A 19,532-nucleotide genomic window follows, 5' to 3' on the forward strand; every position below is an offset into this window, starting at 1 on the left:
GGAAGCATCTTCCCCTTTGTACAAGCAAAGGCCATGGCCCGCTGGCTGCAAATAACACAATGGGAACTGATGAAGACCATTAATGCAACAGAAGATGGGTTCAATGCAGTCAAGGAAGAGATGCGGGCTGTGAGAGTGATGCTTATGCAATATAGGTACGTGTTAGACTTGATGACGGCCATAGAGGGTGGGGTCTGTGCCAAAATCGTAACTGCCTGTTGCACATACGTGCCAGCCAATGATGCAGACAATGGAACAATAACTGAGGCCATACAGACTCTACATAACCTATGGAAAAAGATGGCAGACGAGTGCAGTGCCCCGACGAGTGGTTTTTCAGGGTGGTTTGTATGGATACCATCCTGGTTGTCAGGACTGGTTAAGGGGTTATTCCCAATACTTGTGGTGATCTTATTGATGTTCTGTATTTTTCAGCTAGTGACAGGATTCTGCAAGAGGGTTAGCCAGAAGTTAGGTGGGATGTTCACTATTAGGGTAACCAGGAAAGTGCAGGAGGACGAGGACCACATATATACCCAAATGAATGTATGTAGTAAGGATGGTGAAGAAGTAGTTGAAAGTTCAACTAAAGGGGGTAATGTTACTGAAAATATAGAAAGAGGAGAAGGCCCATTTTTGCTAATGCATGAATTAGGAGGAAGGTGTGCAGAGTCGTACATGATCAAAGAAGAATACAGGCCCAGAGTGCTCATGGCATCCAAATAAAGAGCTCAGTGAAGGGAGCATGGAAGCAAGACAAGGACACATTTATTCATAATGCAGCTGCAAGTAGAAGGCCACAGAAGCTTGAATCGTAACTTGATAACATACACACAGGAAAGGCGCACATTCCAATCCACGTTTACAAGGGAAGGACACACCAAGGAAGTTTTAGGAAGGGAACACAATAAGCATTGATCCTTAAAGGCCAGCAGCTGTGAGAGGGAGGCCAGACAAACACGGTTCCAAGTCTGGAGTTAGACAAAGGAGGAAGTACAGACATCCTTTAGAACGTGACATAAAAGACATTGCTGTTTATTAACAAAATGTACCCATGACAGATGTGTAACCTTCGCTTTCCTGCAAACGCGTAATTAGATGCTTTCTCACGAGAAATGTGGCTTTATGCTGACGTAGGCAGAGATACAATGTACCAAACAGGCGCTTAAATCAAAATGCATGACAAGTGATAAGACGCATTCAAGGTGCCGAAAATGTATAAAAAGGGCTGTTTGAACTGATAAATTTGAGTGCGGTTTCAGTCACAGAGCTGTGCTGCCCTCCCGGCCGTTATTCATAAATGCTCATATTAATTGCCAAACTGAGTCTTGTCGTTCTTTTATTCCTGACCCTACAAGAATTCATAAAGCGTGTTGTTATCTCAGTGAAAAGGCGTCCCATTTGTAAAGCTAATTAAATTCGGGAGGGCACATTACAGCTGTTGAAATAATCGAGTTTTAAGGGACTTTCTGAACAAAAGATCATCTGTTATCTGTCTCAAGGTTAAAGGTAGGGAGTTCCACAGTTTAGCTGTATGATAAACAAAAGAGCGCCTTTTCTTAGGACAGTGTGTGTATTTGGGGACTTGAAGAAGCCTAGGTCCTGCTGAGAAAAGAATGCGCCCCAGAACCTATGTAGAGATCTTTCTTGACAAATTTGTGGGGACAGAGCGCTACATGGCTTAAAAGGATGGAGAGTAGTGAGTAGAAATTTGTCTGAGGTTCTATAAAATAGAGAGGATTACACAGGCGGCTGCCTTCTGAACAATCTGGAGTCTATCCAGAAGATATGAATTCAGTCCTAAATACAGCACGTTAGAGTAATCTAGGTGCAAGGAAATCAGTGCCAAGACTGTAGTTCTTTCGGCCGAGATGGGCAGGTAAGGAAGAATTTTCTGAATTGCCTGTAAAATCATGACAATGGAAGCTACTGCCTTAGGGGGAGAAAGGTTGACCAGTGAACCAGATTTAATTGACAGCTTTGAAGAATTGAGCATTTCTATGCTCAAAGGCAGAAATTCTAATATACCGATGATCAGGCCAGCTGCAAATTCATGATTGCCTACGAGAGGAGCACAAACAAAAGGTGCTGTCCAGTTGGAAGGGGACAAGATTTTAAAAATGTCCTTAAAAATGATGGCTACTTTGTCACGCAGGTCTTAAGTCTCAATTATGGTAGAGGAATCAACCTCTAGAGAGAAATTGAAAATACCTCTCGGGAGAGGTTCTTGGCACTTTCGATCTAACTCGAGAAAGAAAATTAGCAGAAGCGGAGTAGCTAGTGTGAGGATATTTCTTAGTGGCCATGGGATAAACCTCTTTTGCTTCTTCAGCGTAGTCCTTCCTCCATTAACGTTCAAGGTTCTTTTTAATACAATGTGAATGTTTTGAGCACCTCGGAGTACCAGGATGTAGATAGCTTAACTCTAAGATTTAGTGATCCTGATGAGGGTAATTTTGTCCAGGGAGTTAGTTAACCAATTATTGAACTCTTGAAAGTCTTCAGATAGTAATGCCGATAAGTTCAATATTGGGGAGTAAGGTAGATGTTATTAATGTCCCTTTTAATCCTTGAGCTGAGGTCCAGTTGATCTTTCCAGCACAGTGAAGGTCTGTGTAGTTAAGCCTGAGGTAAGTATTATGGTGAATGGGATCAAAAATTTATATGTACATCTTATCGAGAATCCAAACAAGAGGGAGAAAGCTGGATCGAGAATGTGACCTGTCCTATGAGGGGGTAAAGAACCCAACTGTTTTAGGCCCAAAAACTCGAGCACCGTAATAAGTGCTGTGGTGTCTGTCATTTTTGTTGTTCATATGGAAATGTAAGTCTCCCAGCAGTGTGAAATTACACAACTTTAAATTTGAAGCTGTTAGATATTCAACCAGATTGGCCACAAAATTGGCTTTGGCTTCAGGCGGTCTGTACATCAGGCCCTGTAAGCATAAATGTATTCCACATTAATGGAAAATGCAAGGCATTCACAGTTCAAAATAGGTAAAAAACAGCATGATAGAACACGTCAGGGAGTTCCTGTGGATGAGTACTGTCCCGGTGCCATGTTTGTTAGTGTATTCAGAGTATTTAAAGCAGCAGCGCTATGGAATATTAAGCACTCTCTCGTGCACAGATAGTTTTTTTTTATCTGAAAGCTGGTTAAACCAATTTGTCTGGTTTATAGTCTGATCCTACGTCCCAGACTTCAGTGGTGTTTCACCAAGGACCTTCCATTTACTAGGTGAGAGTGTAAGTTACTGGGCCGGTTGGAGCAAGCACTACCATCAAGCTTGGCCATGGCAGTCATCTTAGCCACAAAATGGTTCCTCCTGAGAGCACACAGAGGTGCCAGTGATTCTTCTCAGAGGCGGGATGCAAACATGACCGTTCTCATTCAGGTTATTTTGCACATACAGTTTGCTCAAAGAATACACGTACCAGAATTCTGGGGCCAAACAACTAGGGGGGCAGATGTGTTTGCCTTTGGCGAGCTAATGGCGTGGATGCACAGCAGCCTGCTTTATGTGCCCACTTCTATCCCTGCACATGCGCAGATGGTCAAGCAACCAGCCCGCCAAGAGAACTACCTGTCGCAGGGACCAGGCGATACCCTCCTTCACACTGTGATCACACAGATCGGAGCACAGCAAATACAATAATGTTAAATGCCCCAAAGAGAGTTAGAAGGACCCACAGGGAAAGCCTTCAGAGAGGAAAAGCAAATCCAAAACTTGGAGGAAGTTACAGAATGCAAACTAATTACACTAAAATGGGGAAGAACCAATACACCAGACCATAAAGGCTGATTAGAAATACAATCTGGATAAAATTGAGTGTGCAAGCAGTAATTTCAAGGTGCAAATGGTTACTGAAATAGTTAACACCATGGACTTATCATCTACTTTAATGCAAGCATAAAGAATGATTATAAGTGTTACTCTCCATCAGATCTATTTCGACTTCCATTTCAAATCAAATTCTTAATGCTCTTAGTTAGCTCACACTCAAACTTTTTAAAATGCATATATGCCAAAGCAAAATAAATAATACAGCTGCCATCCAACAGGGAAGGGCAAAGAGTAATATTTCGCAAGACAGAGGAATAGTCCTTCGTCAGGCTTTTTTCAAGAGACTTCGACAATGGAAGGTGTCAGGTTCAGCCATCTTAAAAGGTTTTCCATCCTAAAATCAGACCTAAATGTAAGGGGTGGTTAGGGAATCTTTGTTTGCAAGGGAAATTGGAGCTTCAGCTGGCACCGAGGTTCGAGAATCACACAGCTGCTAAAATGTGTGCCCAAGGACAGATGTGTCCAGCTGGGGTTATCTGAATGAATGTAGAGTGCGCAAACCAGGGCGCTGGTACTTTCAGAAGTCACAGGATAAACCGTGCACGGAGGGATCCAACGAAAGTTGGCACAGAAAGATGCCTTTTTTGGGCAGCTCCGCCCATACCTTGCCCTATGCAAACAGCTAGCACAAGGCATTTGTGTGGTGCCAGAGAGGTTTACCTGGCACAGGAGCTTGTATCTGGTGAAAGGAAGCATTAAAAGTATTACTAGGTTCAAATGTGTATTGCAGAATTGTTACTACTATACTAAAAAGATAAGCTTATAGTTGCAAGAATCATACCTGAACACAATATTTCCAGCCCGGTCTGCCTTCCACGCTTTCACAAGTGCATAATCTCCAGTAATTGCTGTTTCCATGACAAACTGACGTCCATTGAACTCTTTCACCTACAAGAAAAATGCTCATTAAGTGCTAGTATCTGTATTTTGGTCAATCTATGCCAAACCAAAATTTGGGGTAAGTGAAACTTCAGACAGCTCACAGTTCTTGATCCTTTCACTCTCTACAACTACATCTCTACCAATGGGTGTCTCAAAGTTCAGTCTTCGGCCCCCTCATCTTTTCTTCACACCTCATCGCTTGGCAACATCACAATTTTCGATCCCTCTTACCTCTGTGCGGACAATAATCCAATTTTTCTTTCATTTCTTTCTCAATTTATTCAGCAACGGATCTCGGAATGCCTTCCACTCAACCAGCACTTAATGGGAGCCCGCTCACTAATGTTACACTCACCAAAACGAAAATAATATTTTTTTTCAGCCACCTCAGTTCTTGCTTCTCTCCCTTACCTTTTCCCCTTCCTGTCAGAACCTCTTTGAGAAGGTCATGAGGCAAGCAGGCGTTACAGGGCCAATCGTGTGGGAGGTCTTTCAGTTCAGGTGTCTCGGAGCCCGGCCTTCTATGGGGGTCTGCGCAACTGGGCCAAGTGCCCCTTCAACACCCGACTCTCAGATGTAGGGAGGGTCGAGTAAACCAAGGAGGCGGGTGTAAAGCACGCACAGACGCACAACGCAAAATATGGCCACTAACCCCATTAAATGATTGCCCAGTCAGTCAGCAGCTTTATTTTGCTGCGATTCAGAAGCATAAAAGTACAAATGAACAATAATACAAACAAGAAAAGACATTCAAATACACATTTCATCTACACTTCCCCATATAAAACAACATAAAATCTAACCGTATATTGGAACTAGTTTTAGACTCTTGCAGGCATCTAACAGCCCGGTCCTAATGCATCCACAACTATATGAAAATTTAAAAAGCTTCTTTTTTAAATCATTCAAAGTCACAATCTTGTGCAGGATAATACATTTTTTACTTTCCGCAATGACAGAAAGGGCATAGAAATAAAGTACAAATGCATATTAAACATGTCTGAATATTCGGATACAGAAACATAAATTTTAAACATTTATAAAAACATAAAAAAGCTTGTTAACATTTCCAATAATCTTACACAGATTATGGCACAAAAGTTATTTCCTCTATATAAAAAAGGGCAATAGATTGCAGATAAAGTGCGGATGCTCTCTAAAGTGCCATGCCTTAAGGGACAACAATGACAATGCCCTTCTTGCTAATGGTCCTTCAAGACCAGGTTCGCCTTCTTAACCATAACGAATGCCAAAATAACAATGCCCCCGCATGTCATACCAAAGGGCCATCCAGTTTTTTAAAAAAAAGAGAGCAGTTCTGCACTGCCTAAAATTATATTTTTTATGAAGGGGATCCAAGATTTTCTTCCCTAGGGATCCCGTAACCTGAACAGAAAAACATAATATGCAGATTAGACTAGCTCCTCCAGAGAATAACAGTGTTCAGGGTACCCTGGCATTAGTGTCAAGTAATTAAGGCAAAACCTTGTTACAATTAAACAATGCTGAATGATCTGTATAGATAAAAGATACGATTGCAAACTTGCATAAGAGGGAATTGCGCTATGGAGCACAAGGTTGGCTTTATTGTTGTTAGGCCACAGCATTAGCTACAAATAGCTGCTTCACCTTTATCTTACCAGGCATGAGTTTGGCGGGACAAATAAGCCGGGGAGCCCTATTTCATCCAGGGTAGTTTTAACATATGAAATCAAAGGAATTTCAAGGGCTGAGTGTAATTTTAGACAATCCTCAAACACCTGCTAATTTAAGGAAGCATATTCTCTTGTTCAAATTGTGTAACATAATAGCAGGAGGCCAACTTAATTTCATCCATAACATAATGTGTACCTAACTCATCGTGGCACACAATATTAGCACAGCTACGCAGGACTGCTAAGATTTTTTTAGGAAAGCATCCTCAACATGCTGCAACTCCTGGGTGTTCACCATACCCCAAATAGCTGCCCCATATGTGGCTGCTGACAACAGCTCATGCACTGGTTCATGCCTAACTTCTCGCTGAAGTTTGACATGGCATAGATGGTCCTGTCAAACATAGACACTCTGTTAGTCACCACTGGTTTCCAAAAATTCTTATTATCAAAGAGGACAGCCAAATAAGAGAAGCTTGTAGCCTCACCCACCCTACGCCTGTTAGCACAAAACTAAGGGTATAGGTTGGTTTGCTTTCATTGAACTGTAAGTTTAGCTCCTTCATCTAATGTACTTTAACCCTCGATCAGACTTTGAAGCGCTCAGCCTGTTCTGGCCACGAGCACGGCATTGTCTGCATAGAGGAGTATGGGAAGGTGCCAGATGTATGGAACATCTCTAGCTTTCCCCACCAGGGCTGCTTCCACTCTATTAATATACAAGGAAAAGAGGAAGGGAGCAAGAATGCAACCCTACTGTATGACTCACCCCCCTCCTCCCCATGGTCTGTGCATTCTCCCTCCCGACCATAGCGCCCTTCCCCCGGGTCTTGGTTTGTACATTCTCCCTCCCAACCATAGCGCACCGAAGCACTCGCTTCAGAGTACAGCTGCCTGATGAAAACAATAAAGGCATCCTCTATTCCCATCTCATACATGAGAGCCCAGAGCTTTGAGTACACAGTCAAAACCAGTTCTTACCAATGGTATATTTACCTATTAACATGCCTACATTTAAACACTGATCAATGGTGCCTATCCCTTTCTTAAAACCATTCTGGGTGTCTGCTGGAATGTTGTTTGCCTCAGCCTAATCCTCCAATCTATGCAGCAGTAGACACCCCATCACCTTAGTGGTGGAATCAAGTAGTGAGATAGGCCTATTGTTCTTAGAGTTTGACTTATCTCAATTTTTGTAAATTGGTACAATAATTGATTGTTTCTAAGTGGCCGAAACGACCCACCCATGCAATTGTATTCAGCACATTAGTGAACAATGGAGCCCACAGAGCTTGGCAGTCCAAAATGAAATCAACTGGAACCCCATCGGGACCACAGATCTTGCTACTCTACATCCACCAAAGGCCCTCTGCACCCCTGTTAGGTTCAAATCCAAAGGGGTGGCAACCATGCCACCATCAACCATGTCCCCACCCTCAGGCGGCCTAGAATCACTAGAATATATCATTAAAAGATGCTCAATCCACCTCGCTTCCTGTATGTAAGCCTCAGTAGAGGGCCAGTAGGATCCTTAAAATAATGGGCATTTAGCACTTTCCACAAACCAGCACTCGCTGTCCGAAGGTCCTCCCAGGCGTTCTCCTTCAGCTCCCTTACCCTGAGTTTCCGACCCTCCTTATAAGAAGCACGTGCTCTTCTAATATATTCTCTGCCTTTAGGATCAGTACGCCGGGCCAGGGGTAAATCAGCCAGAGATTTTGTACAGGAGTCGAACCATCCTGAACCTGCGATTTTGAAGGACGTCTTTCACATGACAGCACATGTACATGTACTATTGTTCATAACAGCAAGAAAAGGCTAAATAACCTGCAGTGGGGAGGATTTACAAATCCATGCACACAAGGACCTCAGTCTGGCAACAATTAACAATGGGAGGAAGTTTGTTTTATTCACCTTGCCCCATTCCATAATGCCATTTGTCTTACCCAACACTAGTTTAAAAGCTGCCCTAGTGCAATACTCGATTAACCCCCTCTATAGCTGTGCTACAAGACAATGCAGTGTGATCACTAAAACCAGCGAACGCGACCCAAAGTCCATCAAACAGGTGCCTAGTGATTCTGATGCTAAAATGTAACCAATAGTAGTTTCAGTAGCAACCCCTCTCCCCCTCCCCGAAAGTTGGAGCAAGAAGATCAGAGGGATCCAGCACCTTACTCAACGTAGTGAGATTAAACTTCACCATCAAGCTACTGAGGGCATCACCATACTCAATATGTTCAATGTGAATCAGGGTATCCTCCTCTCTATCTATTAATCCGCATACTGGTTTTCAGAACCTTAGACAATGGTGCACATTAAAGTCTCCCACTTACATGAGCTTCAGAGCCTTTGTGTTATGATTTCTAAAAGACCACAATGTAGTATCAAAGGCTTCGACCACTTGTACAGTATTACCATTAAAGCAGGTCTTGTAACAGTTACCAGTTAATAGATCCCAACCTCTGGCCATGTTACACACAAGGCAGTGAGAAAAAAGGGGGCACATTATGGAACTTAATCACTTCCACAGAGAAGGTATTCATAACTCTGCCTACACTAGTGGGAGTGGCTGGGGAGTCATAGGTACGAAACCCTCTAAGTAATGTTGTTCAATCTCCCATGTTTCATGTAGGAAGATCACAGGATAATTAACCACTAACTTCACACAGTCATGGTCTACCAGTTTTTTCTTCAAGCCTGCGATGTTCCAGGATAAAACCTTAATCAGAACACTAGATCTAGTGAGTGCATTGACATCTGTCAGTGCCTGCATCTGTCTACCCCCTCTTCTGCCAGAATACTCATTCTCCAGTTGAGAAATCAATCAATCACAAGCTTCCAACCCTTCCAGTCCAGTCAAATACTTTATTTTATGTAAAAGGGAGTATTTATCTAAAAACACATGGTACAATACAAACACACTGAAAATAATATACAGTCTTCTTAAGCTAGGCCTACTAGCAGTAGCAGTGTCAGCTCTTGCCCCATTCTATGGAAGAAGGTTATTCCCCAATCATGTGTGGTGACATCCAAGCTAGGCCCAATTAGTAAGTTTAAGTCTTAGAAGTTCTATGAGATCTATGTGTCGTGACTGGGAGCATCAGTCAGAACAAGTTCCCCAGGGCTTGATTGGCTAGTATCAGTCTTACCCACATTTGCTGGGGTGGTAGTCTGGAGTTCAGGGGCACCTGTTTCCAGCCCGGCAGTGAGTAGAACTCTGGAATCTGCAGATGTGGTGGCAGAATTCCACGGGGCTCCTCCAATCAGGTGGTAAGTTGTCTCTTTCGTCTGGATGTGGGTCTTGGGTGTCTCCATGGGTCACACCCTGCTGGCAATTACAACTGCACGTTGTCCTGGGGCGACGGCCCTCCTCCTGACATGAAGAGGGTCTTCAAAACACACAGAGGGCAACCACCCTTAGTGTTCTCTGTGATCCCCTTCAGACATAGAGGAATCAATAAGGCAAGCGCCCTCTTCGGGATACAGCACCACCAATGGCAATGGTCCTCTCATCGTGTTAGTATGGTACCAGAATGGCAAGCCAATCTTTTAGCAGAGGCCACCTCCTGACATCAAGGATCACACAATGCACACCGACTAGCTGCCTGATTGGTGCAGCAGTCCAGCCCTCCCCACCGCCTCTACCTGAAACACTGCGGTCGCACAATGCACACTGGCAGCCTACCCCCATCGGCACGCTGTTCGACAGATCACAATCTCTCACTCCTTTTCCAGGATCCTCTCGGCAGGACCCTCACTGGACCTCACCCCCTCCATACAATCTCATCCTCCTCACAGGGCCCGCAAGTCCTGAATCATGCAGGAGATGGTGCTTCAAGAGAGTGTTCTTGATTCTATTCAACAAATTCCCTTAACCCAGCATGCAAGACTGGCAGACCCTTAGTCTCAAGCCCTGGTCACAACAGGCATAACTCGTGCTGAGCTTCTTCAAGCTGATGTACAGCTTCAGTTTGACCATTTGGGAGTCTCAAACTTCCCTTTTTATAATCCCTTTCCAAACACACTTATGATTTAGTGTCCGTTTTGAAGTTCATGTCCTAGGGGTTACCTACTTTGAAATGCCCACTCCTGTGTTGTCCTCGTCTTCCAGAAAACAATCTATCACAGTAGGACAATCTCCAATCTTGATAGGCCATGGGACTGACTAGAGGTTCACACCTGGATGTCAGCCTCAGTGATATGTGCACCAGAAGGTTGTCAAAGGACCCAATCCTACTCTGTGATGCTCTCACCAGCCCCATCTTTTGCCTCAGATGTGTCCAGGCCCCTCTGACCGGTGACCTCGTTTCAGAATCAAAGACCTCACTGATGAGTACTGAAGAGCCTGGCTCTTCCTTTCTCAATGTGTGTCCCACCCAGCTCTCAGAGATGCAGCAACATATGTATAAGAAAAACCTCTACCTCTCTCTGCTCCTCCAGCAAACCCTAGACCTCCCGAAAGGGAACCCAGTGTCTTCAATGTGTTGTGTCCATTGCAAGCACACACACCCATATATATCCCAGCATGCTCCAGCAACAACGCTTCCTAACTCCTACAAGTGGTCATAGATAGCCCCACGCCTACAAGTAACTATGCACGCTGTTAGACCTGACAGCCTTAGGGTGGTCACCCCTAACTTTTTGCCTGCCTCCCTCCACTTTTTGGACACTGTTTTTGCTGGCTTTTAGACTCTGCGCACTTTACCATTGCTAACCAGTGCTAAAGTGCATATGCTCTCTCCCTTAAAACATGGTAGCCTTGAATCATACCTGATTGGACTATTTAATTTACTTACAAGTCCCTAGTAATGTGCACTCTATGTGCATAGGGCCTGTAGATTAAATGCTACTAGTGGGCCTGCAGCACTGGTTGTGCCACCCACTTAAGTAGCCCCTTTTCCTTGTCTCAGGCCTGCCATTGCAAGGCCTTTGTGTGCAGTTTCACTGTCACCCCGACTTGGCATTTAAAAGTACTTGCCAAGCCTAAACCTCCCCTTTCTCCACATATAAGTCACCTCTAATGTGTGCCCTAGGTAACCCCTAGAGCAGGGTGCTGTGTGGGTGAAAGGCAGGACATGTACCTGTGTAGTTTACATGTCCTGGTAGTGTAAAACTCCTAAATTCGTTTTTTACACTACTGTGAGGCCTGCTCCCTTCATAGGCTAACATTGGGGCTGCCCTCATACAGTATTGAAGTGGTAGCTGCTGATCTGAAAGGAGTAGGAAGGTCATATTTAGTATGGCCAGAATGGTAGTATAAAGTCCTGCTGACTGATGAAGTTGGATTTAATATTACTATTCTAGAAATGCCACTTTTAGAAAGTGAGCATTTCTTTGCACTTAAATCTTTCTGTGCCTTACAATCCACGTCTGGCTGGGCTTAGTTGACAGCTCCTTGTGCATTCAGACACACCCCAAACACAGGGTACTCAGCCTCACTTGCATACATCTGCATTTTGAATGGGTCTAACTGGGCTGGGAGGGTGGAGGGCCTGCTCTCACACAAAGGACTGCCACACCCCCTACTGGGACCCTGGCAGACAGGATTGAACTGAAAGGGGACCTGGGCACTTCTTAGCCACTCTTTGAAGTCTCCTCCATTTCAAAGGCACATTTGGGTATAAAACAGTGCCTCTGCCCTACCTCATCAGACACTTGCTGGAGAAGAAACCTGAACCAGAACCTGAATCCTGCCAAGAAGAACTGCCTGGCTGCCTAAAGGACTCACCTGACTGCTTTCTACAAAGGACTGCTGCCTTGCTGTTGCCCTGCTGCCTTGCTGAACTCTTGTCTGGCTGTAAAAGTGCTCGGATAGAGCTTGCCTCCTGTTCCCTGATGTCTAAGGACCAAAAAGACTTCTCTTTTTCACTTGGACGCTTCGTGCGCCGATATTTTCAACGCACAGCTTGTTCCGCGGCAAGAAAAACGCTGCACACCGACGCTGATCGAGGCGACGCCTTCGGGACAACCGGAACTTCGACGCACGGCCTCGCAAGGACAACGCCGCCCGACCTCCAGGGGAGAAATCGACGCAACGCCTGCCTTGAGAGCGAAACTTCAACGCACAGCCCCGCAGAACGACGCGCAGCCGGTAAACCAGCAGGAGAATCCACGCACTGACCCGGGACATCTGGTAATCCCCGCGATCCACAGAAAGAGACTGTCCGCGCACGGGAAAACGACGCACGACTTCCCCGCGTGAAAAATAACGACGCAAGTCTGTGTGTGCTGGGGAGAAATCGACGCACACAGCCTTTTTTCACGTATCTCTTCTTCTGTGGCCCTCTGAGGAGATTTTCCACTCCAAACCAGGTACTTTGTGCTTGAAAGAGACTTTGTTTGCTTTTTAAAGACTTAAGACATTTATATATCGCTTTCCAGTGATATCTCTACAAATTCACATTGCAACTTTATTCGTTTTGACCTACAATTATCCTGATAAATATTATATATTTTTCTAAACACTGTGTGGTGTATTTTTGTGGTGCTATATGGTGGTATTGTATGATTTATTGCACAAATACTTTACACATTGCCTTCTAAGTTAAGCCTGACTGCTCGTGCCAAGCTACCAGAGGGTGGGCACAGGATAATCTTGGATTGTGTGTGACTTACCCTGACTAGAGTGAGGGCTTTTGCTTGGACAGGGGGTAACTTGACTGCCAACCAAAAACCCTGTTTCTAACACACGCTACTTCCTGATGCGCTGTACCTTCTTAAAGGCACACAAATGCCAATGCACACATGCAACCAAGCACACTATTCCCTGATGCACTGTTCTTTCTAGGAGACACACGTATCTCAGTGTGTGCACACAGCCATGCATGCTACATTCTGTTGCACTGTACCTTCCCATAGTAAACACATACATCCCAGCATTGCACATAATCCACTGCAGGCCAAGGGTGAGTTAAACACACAACAGCTGAACTTTACCAAAGGTGGACAGGAAGTGCCACTCCCATTACACAGGTAAAAAGGCCTGTTCACTCTACAGATCACTCGTAACTCCTAACCGGACTTTTCTTGCCTCAAACTAATAATGAGAAGTAAAACATTTTCACATATGCAGCCAATGATCGCCATGAGAGTGAAGGAGACACAGAAAAGGAAACAGAAGTTCGCTAACAGTAAAACTTCATCTGCAAAAGTGCAATTATCCATGCTACCGGCAAAAGTGCATTTATCCATGTTGCCGGCAAAAGTGCATTTATCCATGTAACCAGCAAAAGTGAAATTAGCCATGTTACTGGCAAAAGTGCATTTATCCATGTTACCGGCAAAAGTGCATTTATCCCTGTTACCGGCAAAAGAACAATTATCCATGTAACCAGCAAAAGTGCAATTAGCCATGTAACAGGGTCGATGTCATGCAAAGCGCTCGACTTCTTCCTTGAGCTGTGCAGGAAATGAAAAGATAAGGTAGTCCAGAAACCAGCTGAAAACGCAGAGCCTCATATGTTTTCATAGTTTACCGGTGTGCTCGAGGAGGACTAAACACTGGAAAAGGCATGACGTATATGCCTTTCACAAATGGAATCAATCGATTTTTAAAAGGCAAGCCCACAAACTAATGAAAGTGACGGGCGTGACATAAGCCTTGGTTAGAAGCCCACAGAGAGATTACAACATGGTCCAGAGTGCTTGCGAGCACTCGAACCTAAACAAAAAAAAATAACAACAACATGGTATGCTGCCAACACCACACTCTTTCTACTTAACTCCCTGTGAAGGCAATAGACTTCCACTACTTGAAGGCAACAATTTGGGCGTACCTCCAGGTCTAAGCAGATGGCAGTCCATGAGGCAGGCCTAGGCCAGAATGCACATACATGATCTATGGTTGCTGATGATCGTTGCCACTTATCACTGTAGCTGGGGCACTCAGGACAGGAATAAACGTCTATCACCATGCAAGGACTTTTCCGTCCCAACACTTCCTTCCAGACATCAGGATCTAAGAGTCCTCTTCAACATACCTATGGGTACATTACAAACCATCACTTAAAAATGGAAACCTTCATAAAAACACAGCAACAGCAGACAGATTTCAATTTTATAACACTTGGAAAATACGACAACACATTCTCTTTCACACCACCAAGAGACGGATCTCCTGACTTGTCAAACTCAACTACTTTCCCTCCCTACTTGTAGGCTTTCCCAATATTCTCTGGGACCACTAGATAAACTTGTTAATTTCGCTTCAGAGTCTTTAGTCACCCAAAGCATATGCCTAGCCTACAGCATCAGCAACAAGCCGAATGGCTGTTCGCCAACATCCTGAGTATTAAAGCCATAAATGGGTGCTCCCTAGTCTACCTCAACACAATCCCAAGTCAGTTTATGACAACACAGCACCTACCGCTTGGTCAACAAAACCGTCTAGCCACAATCAAAGCTTCCTGTGCGAAATCACGGTTTAATTCCCTCCAGTTGCTGGGACCACTACAGTGCAACATTTACAAGACCAACAAATATTGAGTCCCTCTGCTTTTGAGACACAACGATACTCTGAAGGAACATCTCATCTCATACGAATCGTCCTTATGAAGTGTTCGCCCTGTACACACAGGCCGTTGTAAATATGTATAGAGCTAAATTACATGTAACAGCAAGATAAATGTATGCATGTAACATCCATCACCTCTCTCACTATGTTGTCAGCTGTCAAAGCTACTAGATTTCCTGCTAGGTGCAGCAGTTTGGAAATATTTTCATGTGTTCAAATAAATATATGCATCTGATAAACACCATCAAACATCGCTGGCAGAACAAAGCAGTATTATCCACACTGGAAAAAGTGTAGTATGAAGAGGAAGCAAATCCTAGTCCTATTGCACCATCCACTGGACATTTGATGCATCGTTTTTAAGTGGATGTTTACAATAGTGTGAAGTTGGTGAAGCACACAAGTCATAAAAACATGATTAGGTCTGCAAACAACGGGGTAGATAATGACTTTGTTGAGTGCAAGTAACTGACATACAAGCAGCTCATCTCCTCTTAGAAGAGCGCAGTGTGCAGTGGCCGGCATTAACACAGCAACAAAACAAATTCTTCTCTCACATACCCCTGCCGTGTGATATAAATGCGCCTCTATCATTCCGTGCGGGAATTAGACGCTTTCATGTTGTTTTTAACAAACCCACTTGGCCTAGTCTGTCACGAGCAGTACTGGGGTCTTCACCCATCACTCTAGTCAATGGAATAACCAGCACTATTTGTCTGCTCTATCTGTATATATGTATACTGTTGGAAAATGGATGTTGTTTCCAGTACTTTCAGCAGGCTTTCGTTACAGCGTTACACTATGGGGGTCATTCTGACCCCGGCGGTCTCGCACCGCCGACAGACCGGCGGTGCCCCGCAGGGCATTCTGACCGCGGCGGTTCGGCCACGGTCAGATGCGGGAAACCGGCGGTCTCCCGCCGGTTTCCTGCTGCCCTGCAGAATCCTCCATGGCGGCGGAGCACGCTCCGCCGCCATGGGGATTCTGACACCCCCTACCGCCATCCTGTTCCTGGCGGGTCTCCCGCCAGGAACAGGATGGCGGTAGGGGGTGCCGCGGGGCCCCTGGGGGCCCCTGCAGTGCCCATGCCAATGGCAATGGCATGGGCACTGCAGGGGCCCCCGTCAGAGGGCCCCACAAAGTATTTCAGTGTCTGCTATGCAGACACTGAAATACGCGACGGGTGCCACTGCACCCGTCGCACCTGTCGCACCTTCCCACTCCGCCGGCTCAATTCTGAGCCGGAGTCCTCGTGGGAAGGTTGATTTGCCCTGGGCTGGCGGGCGGCCGCCCGCCAGCCCAGGGCAAATCCCAAAATACCCTCAGCGGTCTTTCGACCGCGGAGCGGTATTTTGGTGGGGGAACTTTGGCGGGCGGCCTCCGCCACCCGCCGAAGTTAGAATCACCCCCTATGTTCGTTGATGTGATGCCCAACACATCCCAGGCTCACGGTAAATATATATATATATTTTTTTTTAAACAGACTTCTGTGTGTGTCTAAACTGGTCCGCGACGTTGAGATTTCGTCAAATAGTGTTTGAATCAGCGCTTACAGAAGAGGGACATGTCCCACCGTTAAAAGGAGGCCTGGCGAGCCAGAGAAAATGACTGTGGAGGCTAGTTATCATGACTCAATTGAGAACATAACCTAGAAAGAACTGCAGGTGGTACAGGAGAGCAGAGGGTCTATCCACTTGTGTAATGTATGGAAATTGATCCAATGTAAGGGGGGGGACGGTGCCTTTAATTTTATTGCCAAATCTCAGCACCGCTGCCCTCCTCATGCACACTGCCCTTCAGTGCCTCCTGCTCAAACAGGGCCATCGTCAGAGGGCACTCAGGCAGCGATGTGTAATTCGGGCAAACTTACCCACTATTTAACCTGTCCTGCAGCCCCTGATGACAGCCCAGGTGACCCCGCCAGTGATGGGGCAACCAATGATTGCTCCCTGTGGCCGAGAGGGAACTTCAAAAACATGGCCACTGTTGGGCACTGCCCTGGACCGGTCCGAACCAGCCCACACCTGTCTCCGGTGTGTGCGAACTGGCCCCTCGTCCATTCTCCTCACACACTGCCCTCTTCGCTTCCTGTCCCCTTTGCTCATACACTGCTACCCCCCTCTGCCTCTTGTGCACCCCGTACTCAACATTCGATACCCTCCTGTCCCATCTAAACACACTGCCCACTCTCCCCCTCCACTCTTTTCACTCTTACACTACCCTGTCAGCTTCCTGCATCATCTGCTCCCTGTCCCTGCTGCTCAAACCTCCCCAAGAAAGGGGACAAGCTGCGCATGCTGCAGCACACCTTTTGCTTAAGGGATGCAAAAGGTTCTTTGCTCTTGTTGTGTAGCCATTTTAGCTATAGCTCCATGTACGTTATTTTAACACACTAGGCCAAGTCGCTGTGCACTCTAACCTAGATATATTTTATTCGGCTTTACTTTATTATTGTTACAATAGCCACTTTTACTGTCTTGTTTTATTTTCTGTTTATCTAACTGTTTTTGCCTAGGTCAGCACTCTGTTCTCAAACAAACCATTCTTGCTCACTCTGTGCTTCTTCCAAGGCTACAGCACGGTACATTGCCAGTGAACATGGTAGAAGTTTAGTCTCCAACATTCATAGAAAACACACATCCTTACGTAGGGACATTTTCTCAGAACATTAACTGTGTTGTTATAAAAACACTTCCTTATACGTTAGAGGGATATTCCAGCCAGAGAACCACAAATGTATGCTGATTGCCAAATGCTTCGTTACAGATGCGAACGCAGACCGCAGGCCTTTCCTCAGGTATGGGGATGATGTCTTCCCAGGGTAACCTGAAGGGCAGAATTAGAGCTTAACATGCTGTGCTCTATCACAGCCTAGGTAGGAGCTAGTCTATTGACCATAGTGACAATATGATAGTGTTATTTCTACGCTTCGCTCTCCTCGTCATAATTTTAATACTGTCATGCTGTGTCATCCTGGTTATTGCAGCTCACGCTTTGCTATCTAGGATGCAGTCGTTTTATTAAAGTAATTATTAAAACATATACTGCCTCTGTTTGTCATTTATAGATGAGACTAAGGTCACTGAGAGAAACGGATGAGACATGAGTGACCACAGCTTCCCTGAGAAACCAATTATGTCATGCGCTCAGCTGCCCAGTCATCCCTGCCCTCGGGTAGAGATGAGGCACTGCCAGTTAGCCGGAGCAAAACCCAGAGTGGAGCGACAGGTGTCACCCGCAGTGGGTTAGACTTAGTCTCCCACGCCGCAGGCGATTCTGCCGCTCAAAATCCAGAAGTTTCATTAGAATAATGAGAGCCTACGCGACACTCTGAAAGGGGACCCATGAAACACGCCAGTACTTTATGGCCAGCTTTGGAGGGGAAAGCAAGCATTCGGGTTCCAAAAATAACATTGCTCTGCCTGCCAACGAGGCGTCAGTTCATTCATCACCTGTTATTAAAATTCATAGCAGCCGATTAAGAAAAAAAAAAGCCCGTGGCAGCCCCTGCTGCAGTACCAGACAGGACGCAGGCATAGCTCTTAGGTGGCCATGTCATATCTGACAAGGACACCCTCAACCAGTCTACAACACAATTAATTTTGGAGCCTCTAGTTTCACTTTTAATAGTGATAGTAAAGGCTCAACGCCAGGCATGCAAAGAGCTACTGGGTGAATTGCCATGACCAGCTGAAGATGTAGCACATGACATGGGGTCACAAAGGGGCTAGGTATTTAAAAAAAAAAAAAAAAAAAAAAAAAGTTTCTGAATCCATTTAGCAAGAGGCGCTGCAACCCTCCTGTGCTCTACACAGCCCTAAGCACCGCAATTGAAATATAGTGTTACTACACTTCCAATTCACTGCACAACACTGCACTGCACTTCACTGGAAATGGAATGGAAACATATTGCAATATTTCACTTTATTGGCCCTGTAATCTAGCTGCAGTCAATATTCACCATGAAATAATGTTCCTCAGTGGGGATCTGCTGCAACCACACTGCAGAGTTGCTTACCAGTACTACACATTACTGGACTTTTACTGGTACACTACTAGCATTGTCTAATCCTGCTACTTTATGGAGAGAGTTTGTAAGAAAGGTATATGCCTACCTCTGTAAAATGCTCTGAGATGCACTCTGCATGGTAAACCATGTTTCAGCCACTAAGGCTGGACTCGTGATGCAGTACACAGAATGTTTTATGGTGTCTGCGGTGCATCGTTGGGACACGCTTTTGTAATGCACAAAATTGAATGCAAGGCCATGCAACTATGGAATGCACTGAGAAGTAGTGTGTCAGAAGTCTTCCTCAGTAAAGTGCTTCCACAGCGGTTAACGCGGAAGCTAGATTGTCTGTTACATGTGTTGAAAAGCAATTTATACAGCTTTGTTTCTATAAAGCACTCTATAGTGATGTATGGCCAAGTATGTAAGTATGAAGTTGTTAGAAATGGGGTCTCTAGTCGGCAGAGGTATACACCCTTGTCCAAGTAGGGACTACAATCCTAGGCAACATAAGTCACAACACAATCCAAATTATCCTGTGCCCACCCTCTGGTTGCTTGGCACTGAGCAGGTAGGCTTAACTTAGAAGGCAATGTGTAAAGTATCTGTGCAATAAATCATACAGT

At 45.2% G+C, this 19,532-nt stretch overlaps 1 protein-coding gene across 1 annotated transcript in view; it reads right to left on the bottom strand.

The window, feature by feature from the left end:
- The window catches only part of OXCT1 (3-oxoacid CoA-transferase 1), a 448,860-nt gene that overhangs the window by 327,821 nt on the left and 101,507 nt on the right, over window positions 1-19,532 (bottom strand). Inside the window, exon 6 of the mRNA XM_069221450.1 lies at window positions 4,627-4,733. Coding sequence (XP_069077551.1) covers window positions 4,627-4,733 — 107 coding nt within the window. The remainder of the gene's footprint in view (window positions 1-4,626; window positions 4,734-19,532) is intronic.

This window comes from Pleurodeles waltl, chromosome 1_1, assembly GCF_031143425.1.
Source record: "Pleurodeles waltl isolate 20211129_DDA chromosome 1_1, aPleWal1.hap1.20221129, whole genome shotgun sequence".
NCBI lineage: Eukaryota > Metazoa > Chordata > Amphibia > Caudata > Salamandridae > Pleurodeles > Pleurodeles waltl.